Source organism: Cavia porcellus, unplaced genomic scaffold (genome assembly GCF_034190915.1).
Source record: "Cavia porcellus strain 051 isolate PalLab524CR breed Dunkin Hartley unplaced genomic scaffold, mCavPor4.1 scaffold_6, whole genome shotgun sequence".
NCBI classification, from domain to species: Eukaryota; Metazoa; Chordata; class Mammalia; order Rodentia; family Caviidae; genus Cavia; species Cavia porcellus.
Window position 1 is genome coordinate 26,838,319 of NW_026947489.1, and position 13,839 is coordinate 26,852,157.

Below are 13,839 nucleotides of genomic sequence, written 5' to 3' on the forward strand. Positions count from 1 at the left end.
ACAGACCTTCCTGTTGGGCAAAATAAGCATCCTCAAGCAGAGCCCAGGCCCTGAAAGAGACACCCCACTCTGCAGCCAGGCCTCAGAAGGCAGGCACTCACTTCTGTTAGGATCGAGGCAGTTGGTGCGAGCGGCTCAGAATCTGCAGGTCCTGCCAGGGTATGGTGGGGCCTAGGGTTACGGTGAAGGCACAAGAATCAGAGCTTCCGCCGAAGCCCAGCGAACAGCAAGAGAGCGATAGCAGCTGGCAGAGCTACACCAGGAGGGTTAATGTTGAAGAAGGGAATGTGGAAGTCATCATTTGACAGGTCTTATTAATGAGTATGTGAAGCTCAGGGATAAGTGAAGCTGAAATTGAAAAAAATAAAAGAAAGGATGCACGCTAATTATCAGACCAGAAGTATCACTTACAGAATATTGAGCAATTTGTATGAAAGGGGAATATAAAAAAAATCAGAATTTGGAACAGAAGAATGAAGAAATATAAATGGAGCTAAAATCTTCTGTAATCAGAAAGCACCATGCCAAGTAATTACTAATCTGCTTATATGTACTTGTATATTTTGCTACACCTGAATGCATTATTTGTTTAATAGAAAAAATATATACAAGGTAAAGAAGCACCTTCCGAGGAAAAAATTAAAATCAGGAACCTCCTTCTGCTTCTGGAAATCCTCATGGATTGGGGAAATCTGCAAAGCATGCCCTTGCTCCAAGGAAGATCCCAGGCATTCCAGATCAGAGGCCAGAGGGAGAGAGGGAGGCAGAAAGAGAGAGAGACAGACAGAGAGAGGAGACCACTAAGTCCATACCATACTCAAAAGAAAGAAAACAAAGAGGGTCAAAGAATTTAGGGACATATTTGAAATCACTACAAATGATCCCCAGCCAAGGAGCCACCATAGGAAGGGACCCACCCAAGGACTTGAGGCACCTCACAATCTCGCAGGTCTGCTCTTAAGAGAAAGTGAGATTGTTACCTTCAGCGATCACACTTCTCATGAGCACATTTCGCCATGGAGAGTCATCTACTCCATTTGACCAGGACTGAGTCCATTCAACTGTAGTGTCAGGAGGGTGGAATAGTGTGGGGATTAAGAGCCCAGATCATGGGTCCAACAGTCCTGAATTGAATCCAGGCTCAGCCTCTTAGTCTTGAGTTCATGAGGAAATCGCAAGAGCCTCAGCTTAGCTGCAGAAATGGGCATAATAATAGTGCCCATTGATGTCCTTATGCTATAGTTTTCATTGATTTCTCCAAGTGTTCTGATGGAATTAAATGAGATCTTAAATGTAAAGTGTGATGCTAGACTGCCAGGCAGGAAGTCTCCTCACACACCAACTACTCTTAGCTCTCATTCTTAACACACTGCCTCTGTCTGAGGCAAGCTTTCTGTATTTGAAAAGATGCTGGCCACAGGTTTCTGCTAAATTTTTATGCTTCCTTCACCAGTGCCTTTTCCTACACATCGTCCAGATTCAGAGAGGCCTGGTTGGCCTCTGCCAATAGTTGCCAGTAGCTGCAGCCGGACCCCTCTAAGAGCTGAGGCCAAGCTCATCCTTGGGCCGGTTCTTTCTACTGATGTTCACTCCAGAGGCCAAGACAGCAAGAGGTCCAGTTTGCCCATTTCTTATGGCACTGAATGGACCACGGCTGGTTCTTTCCAAATGCCAACCCTGGAGGACAGTGCTTTTACAAGCAAGAGCCATTTCTATTTTGAGCTACAGGAGGAAACTGACAAGTTGCTTTGAATTGAACCTCAAATCAGTTCAAAGCAAAATGTATTACAAAAAGTCTCCAGGGAAATGGAAAATGTATTTGTTGTACAGTATGTTTTGAGAATTTTTTTAATGACAAAGATTTTGATAGGCTTATATTACATATTTATGTCTTTAAAGCAATCAAAGAAATGCTTTCTAGTTTACTCTCTGTTTTCTCTCCAGGTATTTAGTCTTCCTGCAGATCAAAAGGGATCTCTACCATGGCCGCCTCCTCTGTAAAACGTCTGATGCTGCCTTGTTAGCAGCTTATATCCTTCAAGGTAATGACTTTTGATAAGATAAATTCACTTTTCGTGCTAAGTACTGATTACCTTATTTCAGTTCCACAGATGACTACTTCTCGAATCTAAACTATCCAACTTGAAGCAGAATCAAGTTAAAGAATTTTGCCGAGATTCCCTAGAGCTAGAAAGCACTGAGCTCCGAATCTCCCTCCTTACCTGAGCCCTCATTATGAGCCTTCTAAGGCCTTCTGCCTCTGTGCCGGGGATTTGCCCGGTCCCCTTGGTTGGTAACAGTACTCATGCTCCAGAGAGTAATCGAAATCAATTTAGTCCCAGCCTCTTACACTAATCTCAAAGATGTGAAGCCTGTGGCAGTCTGGCATCTATTTTAGAGACCATTAGACCAGAGTGCTCACTCAATATGGAAAAGTTTCAAAGTAACAAGCGCAGTTCCAAACGAGCTAATCAGGAAGAGTTGTGCCTTACATGTCCAAGTGGGCTTTTTCCTTGAAAGCAGTAGGAGAGAGATGCACCTCTCCCATGTCTCTTTCTCCTTTCATCAAGTGCTAAGGGTGCTTAAGTGCCACTTGCTAAACTTCTTAGTCCTTGCCTGAAATTTTCATTACCACTGGATCATTCTGGACCAAAGCACTAAAATCATGAAGTTTCTGTCAAAGAATCTAAACTCATTTGGACATCTGTGAACTCCCAGAAACATCTTTGTGAAGAGAAACTGTTTGCCAATAAGAAACGAAGTTCTTTTTGGCAGGAAGGAATATCACATCTGTGTTAAGAATGTAAAAATCGGTGCCAGGTACGGTGGCTCACGCCTGTAATCCCAGCACTCGGGAGGCTGAGGCAGGAAGATCATTGCGAGTTTGGCACCAGCCTGGGCTACTAAGTGAGCTCAAGGCAGCCTGAACTGCATAGCAAGATGCTGTCTCAAAAAGACCAAAAAAAAGTGACAGTGGGTCCTTACCATTTGACTTCTGAGACTCTTATTTTTAAAATCAACAAAATGGAAATTTGGCTGGTGCTTGATAGTTTTAAGGTCCCCCAAAATGCCCCTTTCCTTTTTAAAAAGAAAACTTGGTCTGAGCTAACTGCAATTTTAAACACTAGTCCTTCCTTCAATCTTACGTAACAATCATATTAAATTCTTCTTCTCATTTTTTTCTTTAATGTCCAACATTGATATTTTCCAGTTGGTGGCTTCTAAATAAAATCGAAATAAATAACTCCAAAGTTCAAAAGTTATCCAAGATTTCAGGGGAAGGCTTTAGTCTTTTGCTATACAATAAAAATTCCCTCATAATTTAGATGGCACCATGAGTAGATTTGTAATTTTTAAAAAAAAGCACAAGCCCCAAGCACAGTGTTTATCCCTGAGAAGAGGTGTGTTTGCTGACCTGTGCTCTTGCCTCCTTTGAAGTGGCCTGGCTCCCTCCGGGCAGGACAGAGGAGAACCACAGAGCAGCTGGGACTTCCTCCTGTCCTTTATCACACCCGGCAGTTGCCCTGTGAAGCCTTCGCATGGAAAGCCGGCCTCTGGCCTGAGCACACACGGGAGGAGCACACACAGGCCCACGGCCCTCCCCAGGGTCACAGATCTGAGCCCCCCAGCTGTGTTAGGGGTGAGCTTTCTCTGTGAATGGCTGGAGGAGAAGCCTTGTGCCCGACAAGGCATGAGAAAGCAGCCTTAGCCCCTGGTGCTCCTGAGCGCAGCACAGGGTCTGTGCAGCCGCTCTCCCCAGTCTCTGGGCAGCTGGCACCAGTCTTGCCTTCGATGGACATTAAAATGTATCCATCTGGGTTGATTTGGACAGAGGGTGGCGTTCTCTTGGATCATGACACATCATCACCTGGCTCTGTCCTTGATGAAATCCTGGAAATCAGGCCTGACTCAGGCCCAGGAGGGTCTGTCTCCCTGATCTAGCTCACTGCTTCCCCCTGCTGTGCAGAGTGCTGTTGCCAAACCAGCTTGAGGACCACAGTGCAGGCTTCTGCACAAGTCAGCTTTCCTGCTTGCAACTTAAATTTGAACATCGGTCCAGTAGGCACACCTGAGAGGACAGAGGTGGCCACACTCCTGAGGGCCCAGCCCTCTGCTCAGGTCACTGCCTTTCTAAACCTGATGCAGCTGCGGATGCTGCTCCGTATGTGACTCTTGCTTGCTTTACCAATAGTGATTCATCTCTCTCCACAATTATTTTCTTCTTTACTTTTGAAAGCGGAGATTGGAGACTATGACCCAGGGAAACACCCTGAAGGCTACAGCTCCAAGTTCCAGTTTTTTCCTAAACATTCAGAGAAGCTGGAAAGGAAAATTGCTGAGATCCACAAGACAGAACTCAGGTGCGTGACAGTCACTTCAGGCTTGGGACACTAAGCCATGGCCCTGTGCTGTGTTTTTGCTCTTGTAGTTGCTAACACAGCAGGACAGTGCCGGGCTTTCCTGATTTCCGGGGTGCACCATTTTCAGTGCCCAATGGGCGCATACCCCAAGCCCTGTGGGCTCTGGAAGAATGGTGAAGGCTGCAGTGTAAGGCGAGAGAGAAGTTGTATTGCAGGGGAAGCTGAGAGGGACTGGCCTTTCAGAGGTGCTTGCTTCACTAAGATAAATAGAGATGGAGAAAAGCATGAATGAGGGAAAAGGAAAGGAAAGACTTCAAAGAAAGGGGAAGAGAAGCTAAGGGTGCAGCTCAGTGGTAGAGCATTTGCCTGGCATGCAAAAAGTCCTAGTTCAACCCCCAACAGCGGGGCGGGGGGGGGGGTTGACATGTAGCCCAGGGGTAGGACACTTGGTAGTATCGGGAAACCCCTGGGTTTAATCCCCAGAGCCACAAAAAGAGAGGGAGAAGGACAGAAAAAAGACAGCAGTTGAGCAGGGATGTAAAAAGTAGCAGACATCTGTAGTCAGTCTATGACAGTTAAGAACTGACTTCGTATGGACTGCACAGGGCTGGCCCCAACCTAGAGATGCAGGGTCCTCCAAAGCCCGTTGTTTTGGGGACTGTGTCTTCCACACCACACAACTCACCCTAGGTACCCACCTGGAACTCCTGACCCTACATCAAGGAACACAGAGGAGAGACGGCCTCAAGCAGGGAGGCTCGTTGTGCCCAGCTTCTCTTAGTTCCCCAGAATGTACAGAATACCTCGGAATGGCACTAGTTCATCCCTTCAGCCCCCTGACGTAGGGCCATCCAGGAAGGCAGGTTTTACGCAGCAACAAGAGATCACTTGAGCTGCCCTTTGTCAGCACCCTAGAGCACAGCCCCCGCCTCCCCGAGGTGGTATGAAGCCACAGGTCCCTGCAGTGGAGTTTATTAGCTTTTTAATCTTTAGGAATGTTGGCTATATTTATTATAATACTAAACTTAAACTAGTTCCCCCCCCCCATCCCGTTTCCCCTAAAAATACCTTCAGGAAGATGCAAAGAAAGGTTTTACCAAGTGAGACCCAAAGCCACCTCAGCCTTTGGGAACGGAGCCTCAACCACTGCTGAACAGCACCAGCCCCTGACTCCCGGGGAGTGAAGGCCCATGACGTGGCATCCTGTGTGTTTTCCCCCCTTTCCCGGGTCAGGAAGACGGGCCCCACAGATCCCTCCTGTCGTGGTGAGGAAATAGTGACCCCTTGTGGCAAAAATCCAAATAAATGGCTGGCCAGGTGAGGTGATACACACAGTAAACCAGCACTCAGGAGATTGAGGCAAGAGGAGTGGCGTGAGTTCAAGGCCAGCTTGAGACCGTCTCAAAAAAAAATCCCAACAGACACAAACCTGTGTAGGGTCTTGTGGTTCAAAGAAGCATACTGCACACCTGTAATCCCAGCACTCAGGAGGCTGAGGCAGGAATACTGCTGTGAGTTACAGGTCAGTGACATAATGAGACCCTGTCTTTTAAAAAAATCAGAAGAGGGTGGCACAGTGTACTACAACTGTCGAGACTGTTTTAGATGTCATAATAGTGGGCACAGTCCTAGTTCAGGCATGTATTCCCATAAGAAATGCTTGCCTTTGATGGCCCTGGAGATCTGGGCAGACTTCAGGGGAGAAATGAGCCCACAGGGCCCAGCACCCGCCAAACAAGAGACGTGCAAGACATGCTGCTTTGGCATCTGGGGGCCTGTGCCCCGCCACCTGACAATATTTCCCAGGACCCCCTGGGCTGGGGTTCACTAACAGACCTGTGTCAGCAGAAATTACTACCCAACTCCTAGCTTCACCTTCAATGTGTAGAAATCTGTCTGCATCTCCTCTCTCGACTCTGCGGGCCCAGGCTGTGTCTTCCAGCAGGTAGAGGCATATGACTGAGGTCTCCTCAGGGGACACAGAGGGACTTGGGCCTGCTTTGCTCTTGGTGGTCTTGTCTTCCTGCCCTGCCATACCCCTGGAGGCAAATAATAAAGTCAGAAATGCGCAGTTTTCAATCCTGGGCACAGCCTGCCCTGCTGCTGGCTTCACAGCCTGCCTGCCCTCCTCACAGTGAGCAGAGCCTGTCTGCCTCCTAGGGCTCCTCACCCTGAATCCCTGGTGGCAGTGCCAGGGCAGGGAAGGGGTGAGGCAGTGCCTCTCCAGGAGGCTGCAGCGGGCCTCGCCACGCCCATACTCCCAGTGGTCAAGGAACAGGGTGGGAGGCACAGGCACGGAGCCCTGGCCCTGTCTTGTGTTTGCCAGATCACAGACATGATATCTATAGGTTTCAGCTGTGGATTTTGTTCGTCCCAGAGTTGAAAATCGTGAAGTACCCCAAAATCAGTGTTTCCGGCTTGTGTAAAAGCACGGTATCTAGCAGGCTAGACCCTGCCCTCTCCTGTGACTGTGATTTCAGAGCAGAGGAGTGGCTGGGCTCATTACCAAACCGCCCTTCCCAGCCCGCCAAGTCCCCACTGCTCCTCACGGTACACGCTGAGCCTGGGTGACTCCTTCCAAGGCCTTGCTCCAAAGACGTGTGCGTCTGGCCTAGACTCGAGACTCTGACTCTGGCTTTAGAACCAAGTAGGGAGCACACCGTGGAAAGGGAGGCATGTGGCTCTTAATAGCATTTACCTCGGGCCGGGGCGGGGTACCTGTGGGAGTGCGCAGCCCTAAAATCATCCTTTTCCTTATTCCAGTGGTCAAACACCAGCAACATCAGAGCTGAACTTCTTGAGAAAAGCACAGACACTGGAGACCTACGGGGTGGATCCTCACCCCTGTAAGGTGAGAGCATTCAGGTAGAGCCGCTTGGGGCCGGGTGTGTGTGAGTGCTCTTCCTGTGAGGGACACAGGAGGAAGTGTCTCACGCCCAGAACTTGTTTGCTGCATAATTTCATGGTAGCACATCAGCATCGGAGGATCCAAGGCAAAGTCAATCTAAATAACAAATCCAAAACACAGGGTCCACTTTGGCAGCCGCGGGTAATTTGGTGGAAATGAAGAGGAGGATGTGGAAGGCGCCCCACAGAGAATGATCAGAGATGGCTTGGCACCCGCCCACCCGCCGTGACCCATAATCTAGTTTTATCCCAAGAGTGACTTTTAGTCGAATAAGTCACCACACAGAACTGCGTCGGACTCACACTTAATTCTATTACATGCCTCAGAGCGGGAGGCAGACGCTAGCTGGAGAAGCCGTGCCCAGGGCAAACCCCTGTAATTACTCACACGTGCCTGGCATTCAGCAAGACGTGCAGGGCAGCCCCAGTCACTGCCGAGCCACGGAGACGCGTGGCCTCTTCCTGTCTCACTGGCCACATCCCCCCATTGCATCTCTCTTCCCTGTCCCTTTGATAACTCTGGTCTCTGGCCAAGCTTCTCCACACTCTCACCTTGCTTTCCAGCACCACAAGTAAAACCAGCCTCCAGCTGATCTGAAGGAGACAGCACCAGCCGGGAGCTGCACAACACAACTTTTTCTATCTGATAGGTGATGGGACACTGTCAATTTCAAGGAAAAATTAAAAGAATGATGTATTCCTTTTCCAGGGCTGCAGGAACCCAGTGTTAAACTAGGTGGCTTGAACAACAAAGACTTACTGTCTCTGTTCTGGAGGCTGGAAGTGTGACACCAAGGTGCTCAGGGGTGGGGGCTTCCAAGACCCTGAGGGGAGCGTGTTCCCTCCCCGGGTCTTCACGTTGTCTTCCCTCTGCCCTTGTCTGTGTAGATGGTCCCCACTTCTAAGGGCACCCACTGTATTGAGGGGGGGGGCACACCAGTGACCCTGCCTTATAACCTCTATAAAGACCCTGTTTCCAAACAAGGTCACATTCAGGGGACTGGAGGTTAGGACTTCAGCATGGGAATTTGGCAGGGACACAATTCAAGGCATAACAAATAGAATAAAAACTAAGAGCACAGTGATAAGGGAACAAAGCAGGGTCCCCGTCAGCTCACCTATGAGGTGAGGTGATTCGGCCTTGCCTGGGATTCAGTGTGAGCCTCGCTGGCACTCAGAGACCCTGCTCTTCGCCCCTGCCTCACAGCTCCCTCCCACCAGAACAGTCTACTACCAGATAACCCTGCGGAGCCGGAGCCGGGGGCCACAATGCCAGAAAGCACATCCATGCCTGTTTCCACCAAGGAACTGACATATTGATAGTTACAAGTTAGCAAAGCTTCCTAAACCATGCCCCTAAAACAGAAACCATTTGAACCACTCCATTGCTGGGCACTCCTGGAAGTCAAGAGAGTGAACAGAGTTTGGGAGACAGCTGGCCCTACACTGAAGTCCTGGTCTTCTTCTTACTGGGCCTTTTGAGACTTCCAAGTGTTACTTTCCTTCCCGTGGTTAAATATACACTGGGTGTTCAGTAAATGCTCTGCTCCATAACTAAGGTGCCAGGTCACCTCTTTGGGTCCAAACCTGCCCGTCCCCTTGAGACCACACATGCAGGTAGACAGGCAGTGACCCGAGTATGACAACCGACTGAGGTAGGTAGGATTTTCCATTGTTGCTCAGAAATACCTGGAAAACAAGTGTTCTGGCAGCCCGCCTATATCCAGCCAAACCCACATGGAGCCCAGAACTGTGGGCTCCTGGCTCAGCTGTGACTTTGAAGGGTTTTTCCATCATGGGCACAGGGAGGCTGGAGAGGAACCATCGTCCGCGCCCAGGACATGATCCAGTCCCGTGTCACAGCACCAACCCCGGAAAAGGAGGGAGACAGGGAGGCAGAGTGTGGCCCCCTTTCTACAGCTGGCCCCGTGAGCTCTCACTTCTGGTTTTTCTCACTGAAACCTTGACCAGCCTTAGGGGGTAATATCATGAGAAGACTCAGAGTTCACAGGGCCCTGGAAGCAGGCACAAGTTGCTTCCTGTGGGTATAAATCCTACACAGAACAGACACTGCCAGGGAGACCCCTCAGGGAAAGCTGAGAGCTATTCCCCACTAGGCCTCACCCTGTGTCCTGGGCCCCAGGCCTCACCTCACACCAGCCCTCTGGCAGCTCCCCTTGGCTCTGCAGTGGCCTCCTCAGCCCTCCCCTCCCGAGCAAGCAGAGCAGTGAGGGAGCCTTTCCTCTTATCACTAAGTAGAGTCACTTCAGTGATGTGCTACCAAGCGCTCGGCTTAATGTTCCTAAGGCGCACTCGGTGTAATAAATACTGATGATTTCTATTAACAGAGAGGCAATTACTGGGCCCGGAGAATCTGGGGCATGCAGCTCTAGGGAGGCCAGAAGAGGAAGAATCGTTCTGATAATTAAATGAGAGCAGAACAACACTGGCCAGGCTCTGTTCTCCTGTACTGATTAAGAAGTTGCAGTCTGTCCTCATGCTGATGGTTTCTTTCTGCCTAGAATATCCTATCTGGGCCTGGGACCAAAAGGAGGAAGTCCAACCAGCCCAGCAGGGGCAACTGGAGCTCTCCTGACTGCAAACTGCACGTGGCTCCTAGTGGCCCGACCATGCAGCTGTGGAGAGGAGAGTGCAGCCCCTCACTGCTCTGTCCCCACCCTGACAACCTCTGCCCACTCACAGTGTGCCATCCAGTTCCAGCCAAGCCGGCCCTGAGGCTGGTTATTTGCTTTGATCGCCTGAAACCTGGTCCTGTGGCCAACTGATGGGGCTGCCCTGTTCACGCTCTAGGAGTAGCTACCCCGTCACAGACGCCCAGCCCACACCAGCCTTCACTATGAGCCTCAAAGGTCCCACTACGGAAAGCCTACCGGTGCCTGGCACCATACATGATCTCAGTTAATGTTCACCACTCACTACCGGGAAAATATTCTCGTCCTCCTTTGGGCCTTTGAAGGTGGGTAGTGAAGGAGATGAGGGGGATGAGCTAACCTGCCTGAAGTTACCGATGAGGATAGTATTGCAGGTCACAACCTGAGCTAGCAGGCTCTCAGGGCTATGCTTTTTCAGTTACCATTCATGGTCTTCTGGAGAGATGGTATTTAGGAACTAAGCATGGCTCCCCACTAATTCTGATACAGAGAAGACACAGACCTATAAGATTTCTAGAATCATCATATAAAATTTAATGTAAATTCACCAGTATGTCTGCTGTTTATAGACCAGAAGAGAATTAGTTCAGCAGAACCTAGATTAGATCACAAAAATAAAATTGCACTGCAGGGCATGGTGGCACACACCTGTAATCCCCCTCACTCAGGAGGCTGAAGCAGGAGGATCACTATGAGTTTAAGCCCAGCCTGGGCTACATAGTGAGTTCAAAGCCAGCTTCAAATACAGAGCAAGACCTTATTTCAAAAAGCAAAAAGAACCCCTTGCTCTATCTTGACAAGGTGTTCCTAACTTTAGAGAAGGACAAGGAGGATGTGTGGCAACTTTCCTCCTCTTGGCTGTGTTGTAGGGAGGACAGCAGGTTCACTGCCAAAATGAAGAACTTGACCTGAGCCTCTCAGATGGCGAGGTTCCCCCAAGAACCTCATGTCTGGCTCACGAGTCACACCACCGCCTCCACTTCATTTCCATTTGGGTTTCTCTCGTCGCTGTCACTCACGCTGAGCCTCACAAGCCGCAGACAAGCAGCCTTCTTCTGCCCTCGGTGCCACCAGCCCCATCCTGGGGTCTCTCTGAGGCCCTCAAGTGTTGGTGCATGCAGCGCTTTGGAGAGTTGCTTCTTCAGATGAGAGAGGGTCAGGATTGCTGAGGATGCCAGTGTTACCGCCGTGCTGTGGTTTCTCATCAGGATTTATTCACAGTTCGCCCCATTCCAGCTCAGCCCACCTCATTCCTTCACCAGGAGGCTGATCTCGGGAGTTTGCAGGATGCACCCCGCCCTTCTCTCTTCCCTTTGGCCGGAGGGAGGCCAGCAGCGAACTTCTCCCAAGTCTCCCTGGGCCCCAGCTTCTGGTGGCTCCTCCTGCACTCACCTCAGATCCCTATCAGCAGGCCACCATAACACTGACTGACACTCATTGCCTAACTAGCACAACTTAGAACTGTCAATATCAGGGGGAAAAAATAGTAGAACATTAGGTCTTTTCATACAAAGAATTTGTATTAAGTTTAAAAAGTCAGCAACCACAACAACACATCCATTAATATTATGGGGGCCTACTATGCATAACTTATAAAACAGGTAAATACCAACTCAGTGTGACACTGTGGAACTATGGCCTTCCCGTGGTCACATAGTATGTGGCACAGCCAGACTGGACCTGCCAGGGCTCTCCAGAGCACCTGGAGCTGTGGTCCTATGCAGAAGATGTCCCTGCCACCAGCCGCACCTCCCCTGTGTCACTCTGTGTCTCCTCACTGCTAGACACACTTCCACAGGCCGGGCCCTCCCTTCCTGCTGTTCTTCCTTCCAGGCCTCCTGTCTCGAGGAGCACCGTAAAGGCCCCACCGTCTCTCTGTGTGCTCATCCCTTTGTCTCTGCCACAACTCAGCCTGATGAGTGCGGCCCGCAGCCCTGTTCTGGGCTGTTGCCAGTGCAGTTAGGTCTCCACCTTAGAATCTGCCTTTTGTCTTCTAAAGCCTACAGTTCTAGGATCTCCTTAGGTCTGGCCTGACAGTGTACAGAAATCTTCCCAGAGCCACCTCTGAGGCAGTCTCCTCCCTCACCTGCCTCTCTCGGCCATTCTCCTCAGAGGCCACGCTGTCCTGACCCACATCTCTGCCAGCCTAGTCTCGGACCTCCTGGCAGGAAAGTGTTCATGTGCAGTGCCTGGTACTCAGGTATTAATAGCCACCACCAAGCACTGATGAGAAGCAGGAGGCCCGGACTTGTTGCTCCATGGCTTCTGAATCAGTTATTTTTAAGTGTTTTGCTGTGCCTGTAGGTTATATGACTCTGAGCCTGCAGCCAAGTGTCTGGATCTCAGATCTTGACAGATCCTGAGGACAGGACAACGATAACAGACATTCGTCAGAATGGTTACAAAATGTGTACTAATGTATACTCTCTGCAGTCTGGCGCTCTTGCGCTCTTACAAACCTGACTGCAAGAGGCAGCTCCGTGGCAAACCTGCAGTGTTCCCCGAGGTGAGGCCCAAGGGCCTTGGACCCGTCAGGCTGAGAATCCATGCCAGTGTGGCAGATCCTGAAGGCAAGCAGATGAGGAGAGCAGGGGCCTGAATTCACAGCAGCACGCGCTGCAGCCCAGAAGACTCTCCCCAGGCACATCCGCCCAACTTCTCAGCAGCTTTCTGGCCATCTCCACCGCTGCTCATGTGGCAAATTCTCTCCCTAGCATCCTGGTGACAAGGGAAGCCCCCAAGTGGGCATATCCTTCAATCTGGCAACCAGGAGCCCCTTTCTGTGCCCTGCACCTCAGGGGTGTGCGACTGTTCCCCCAGCCAGGTGCTGCTGCCTTCTTCAGCTAGCTTCCCTGAGGAGCCCAGTGTCAAGAGCCCATCGCCATATACCTGCTTCTCTCACTAATAACAGCTTTCTAAGATACAACTCATGTATCATAAAATTTAACCTTTCAGTGTGCAAGACAGTGGCTTCTCATATATTGTTATATACAACCATCCCTGCTATCTAACTTTAGAATATTTTCCTTAACTGTCCCCCTCAAATCCCTGTGCCCATTAGCAGTCACTGCCCTCTCTCTTTCTCCAGCCCCTGGCTACCAGTGAACTTTTGTGTTTATGGATTTGCCTATGCTGGACATTACATATAAACAGCATTATTCCACATCCAAGGTTTGATAACTGCTTCTTTCACTTGCTATGATGCTTGCAAGGTTCTTAAATGTACCGTGTAGCAACACGTCATTCCTTTTTACTGCTAACCATATTCTGCTGCACCACAGCGCACCTCTTTCTCAGGCGCCTACAGGTGACAGACGCTGTCCACGGCAAAGCAGGTTGAGGTGTCTCTGCTCTGTAGCTACTGGGAATAGTACTGTGTTAACATGTGTGTGTTAGTTCCTGTGTAAACATGTTTTCAGTTCTCTGGCACACACGCCTAGAGTGGTATTGGGGGGGCCACAGGTGGTAGCTCTGAGTTTAATAATATGAACCCCCAAACTGTCCTGCAAAGGGACTGCACTGCTTTACAGCTCCACCAGCAGCGCATGAGCGTCTTTTAGATGTTGCTGACAACTTTCTAAGGTAGGTGCCATTGCCATCTACAACTTGAGGAAAGGGCTTTGGGTCTCGGGAGCTATGGTACTGTCACACAGCTGGGGAATGGCAAGGCTCTTCACTGTGACCAGTGCCAGGGCAGCTCTGCCTCCTTGCCCCCAGCCGAGTGCCTCACCCTGGAACCTCTGTGCCCACAGTGCCACAGTGAGAAGCCTTTCTGTGTTGCAGGATGTGTCAGGAAATGCTGCATTTCTGGCCTTCACTCCTTTTGGGTTCGTCGTTCTTCAAGGAAACAAGAGGGTCCATTTCATTAAATGGTGAGTATCTCCCTTTCCAAAGCAGGC

General features: G+C 50.0%; 1 protein-coding gene across 11 annotated transcripts in view; it reads left to right on the forward strand.

Annotated features, from left to right (window-relative positions):
* Frmd5 (FERM domain containing 5) overlaps positions 1 to 13,839 on the forward strand; it is a 332,781-nt gene that overhangs the window by 302,900 nt on the left and 16,042 nt on the right. For all 11 annotated transcript variants that reach the window (XM_063250145.1, XM_063250144.1, XM_063250150.1 and 8 more), the window contains 4 exons: positions 1,945 to 2,042; positions 4,238 to 4,361; positions 7,125 to 7,212; positions 13,724 to 13,812. In XM_063250145.1, coding sequence (XP_063106215.1) covers positions 1,945 to 2,042; positions 4,238 to 4,361; positions 7,125 to 7,212; positions 13,724 to 13,812 — 399 coding nt within the window. The remainder of the gene's footprint in view (positions 1 to 1,944; positions 2,043 to 4,237; positions 4,362 to 7,124; positions 7,213 to 13,723; positions 13,813 to 13,839) is intronic.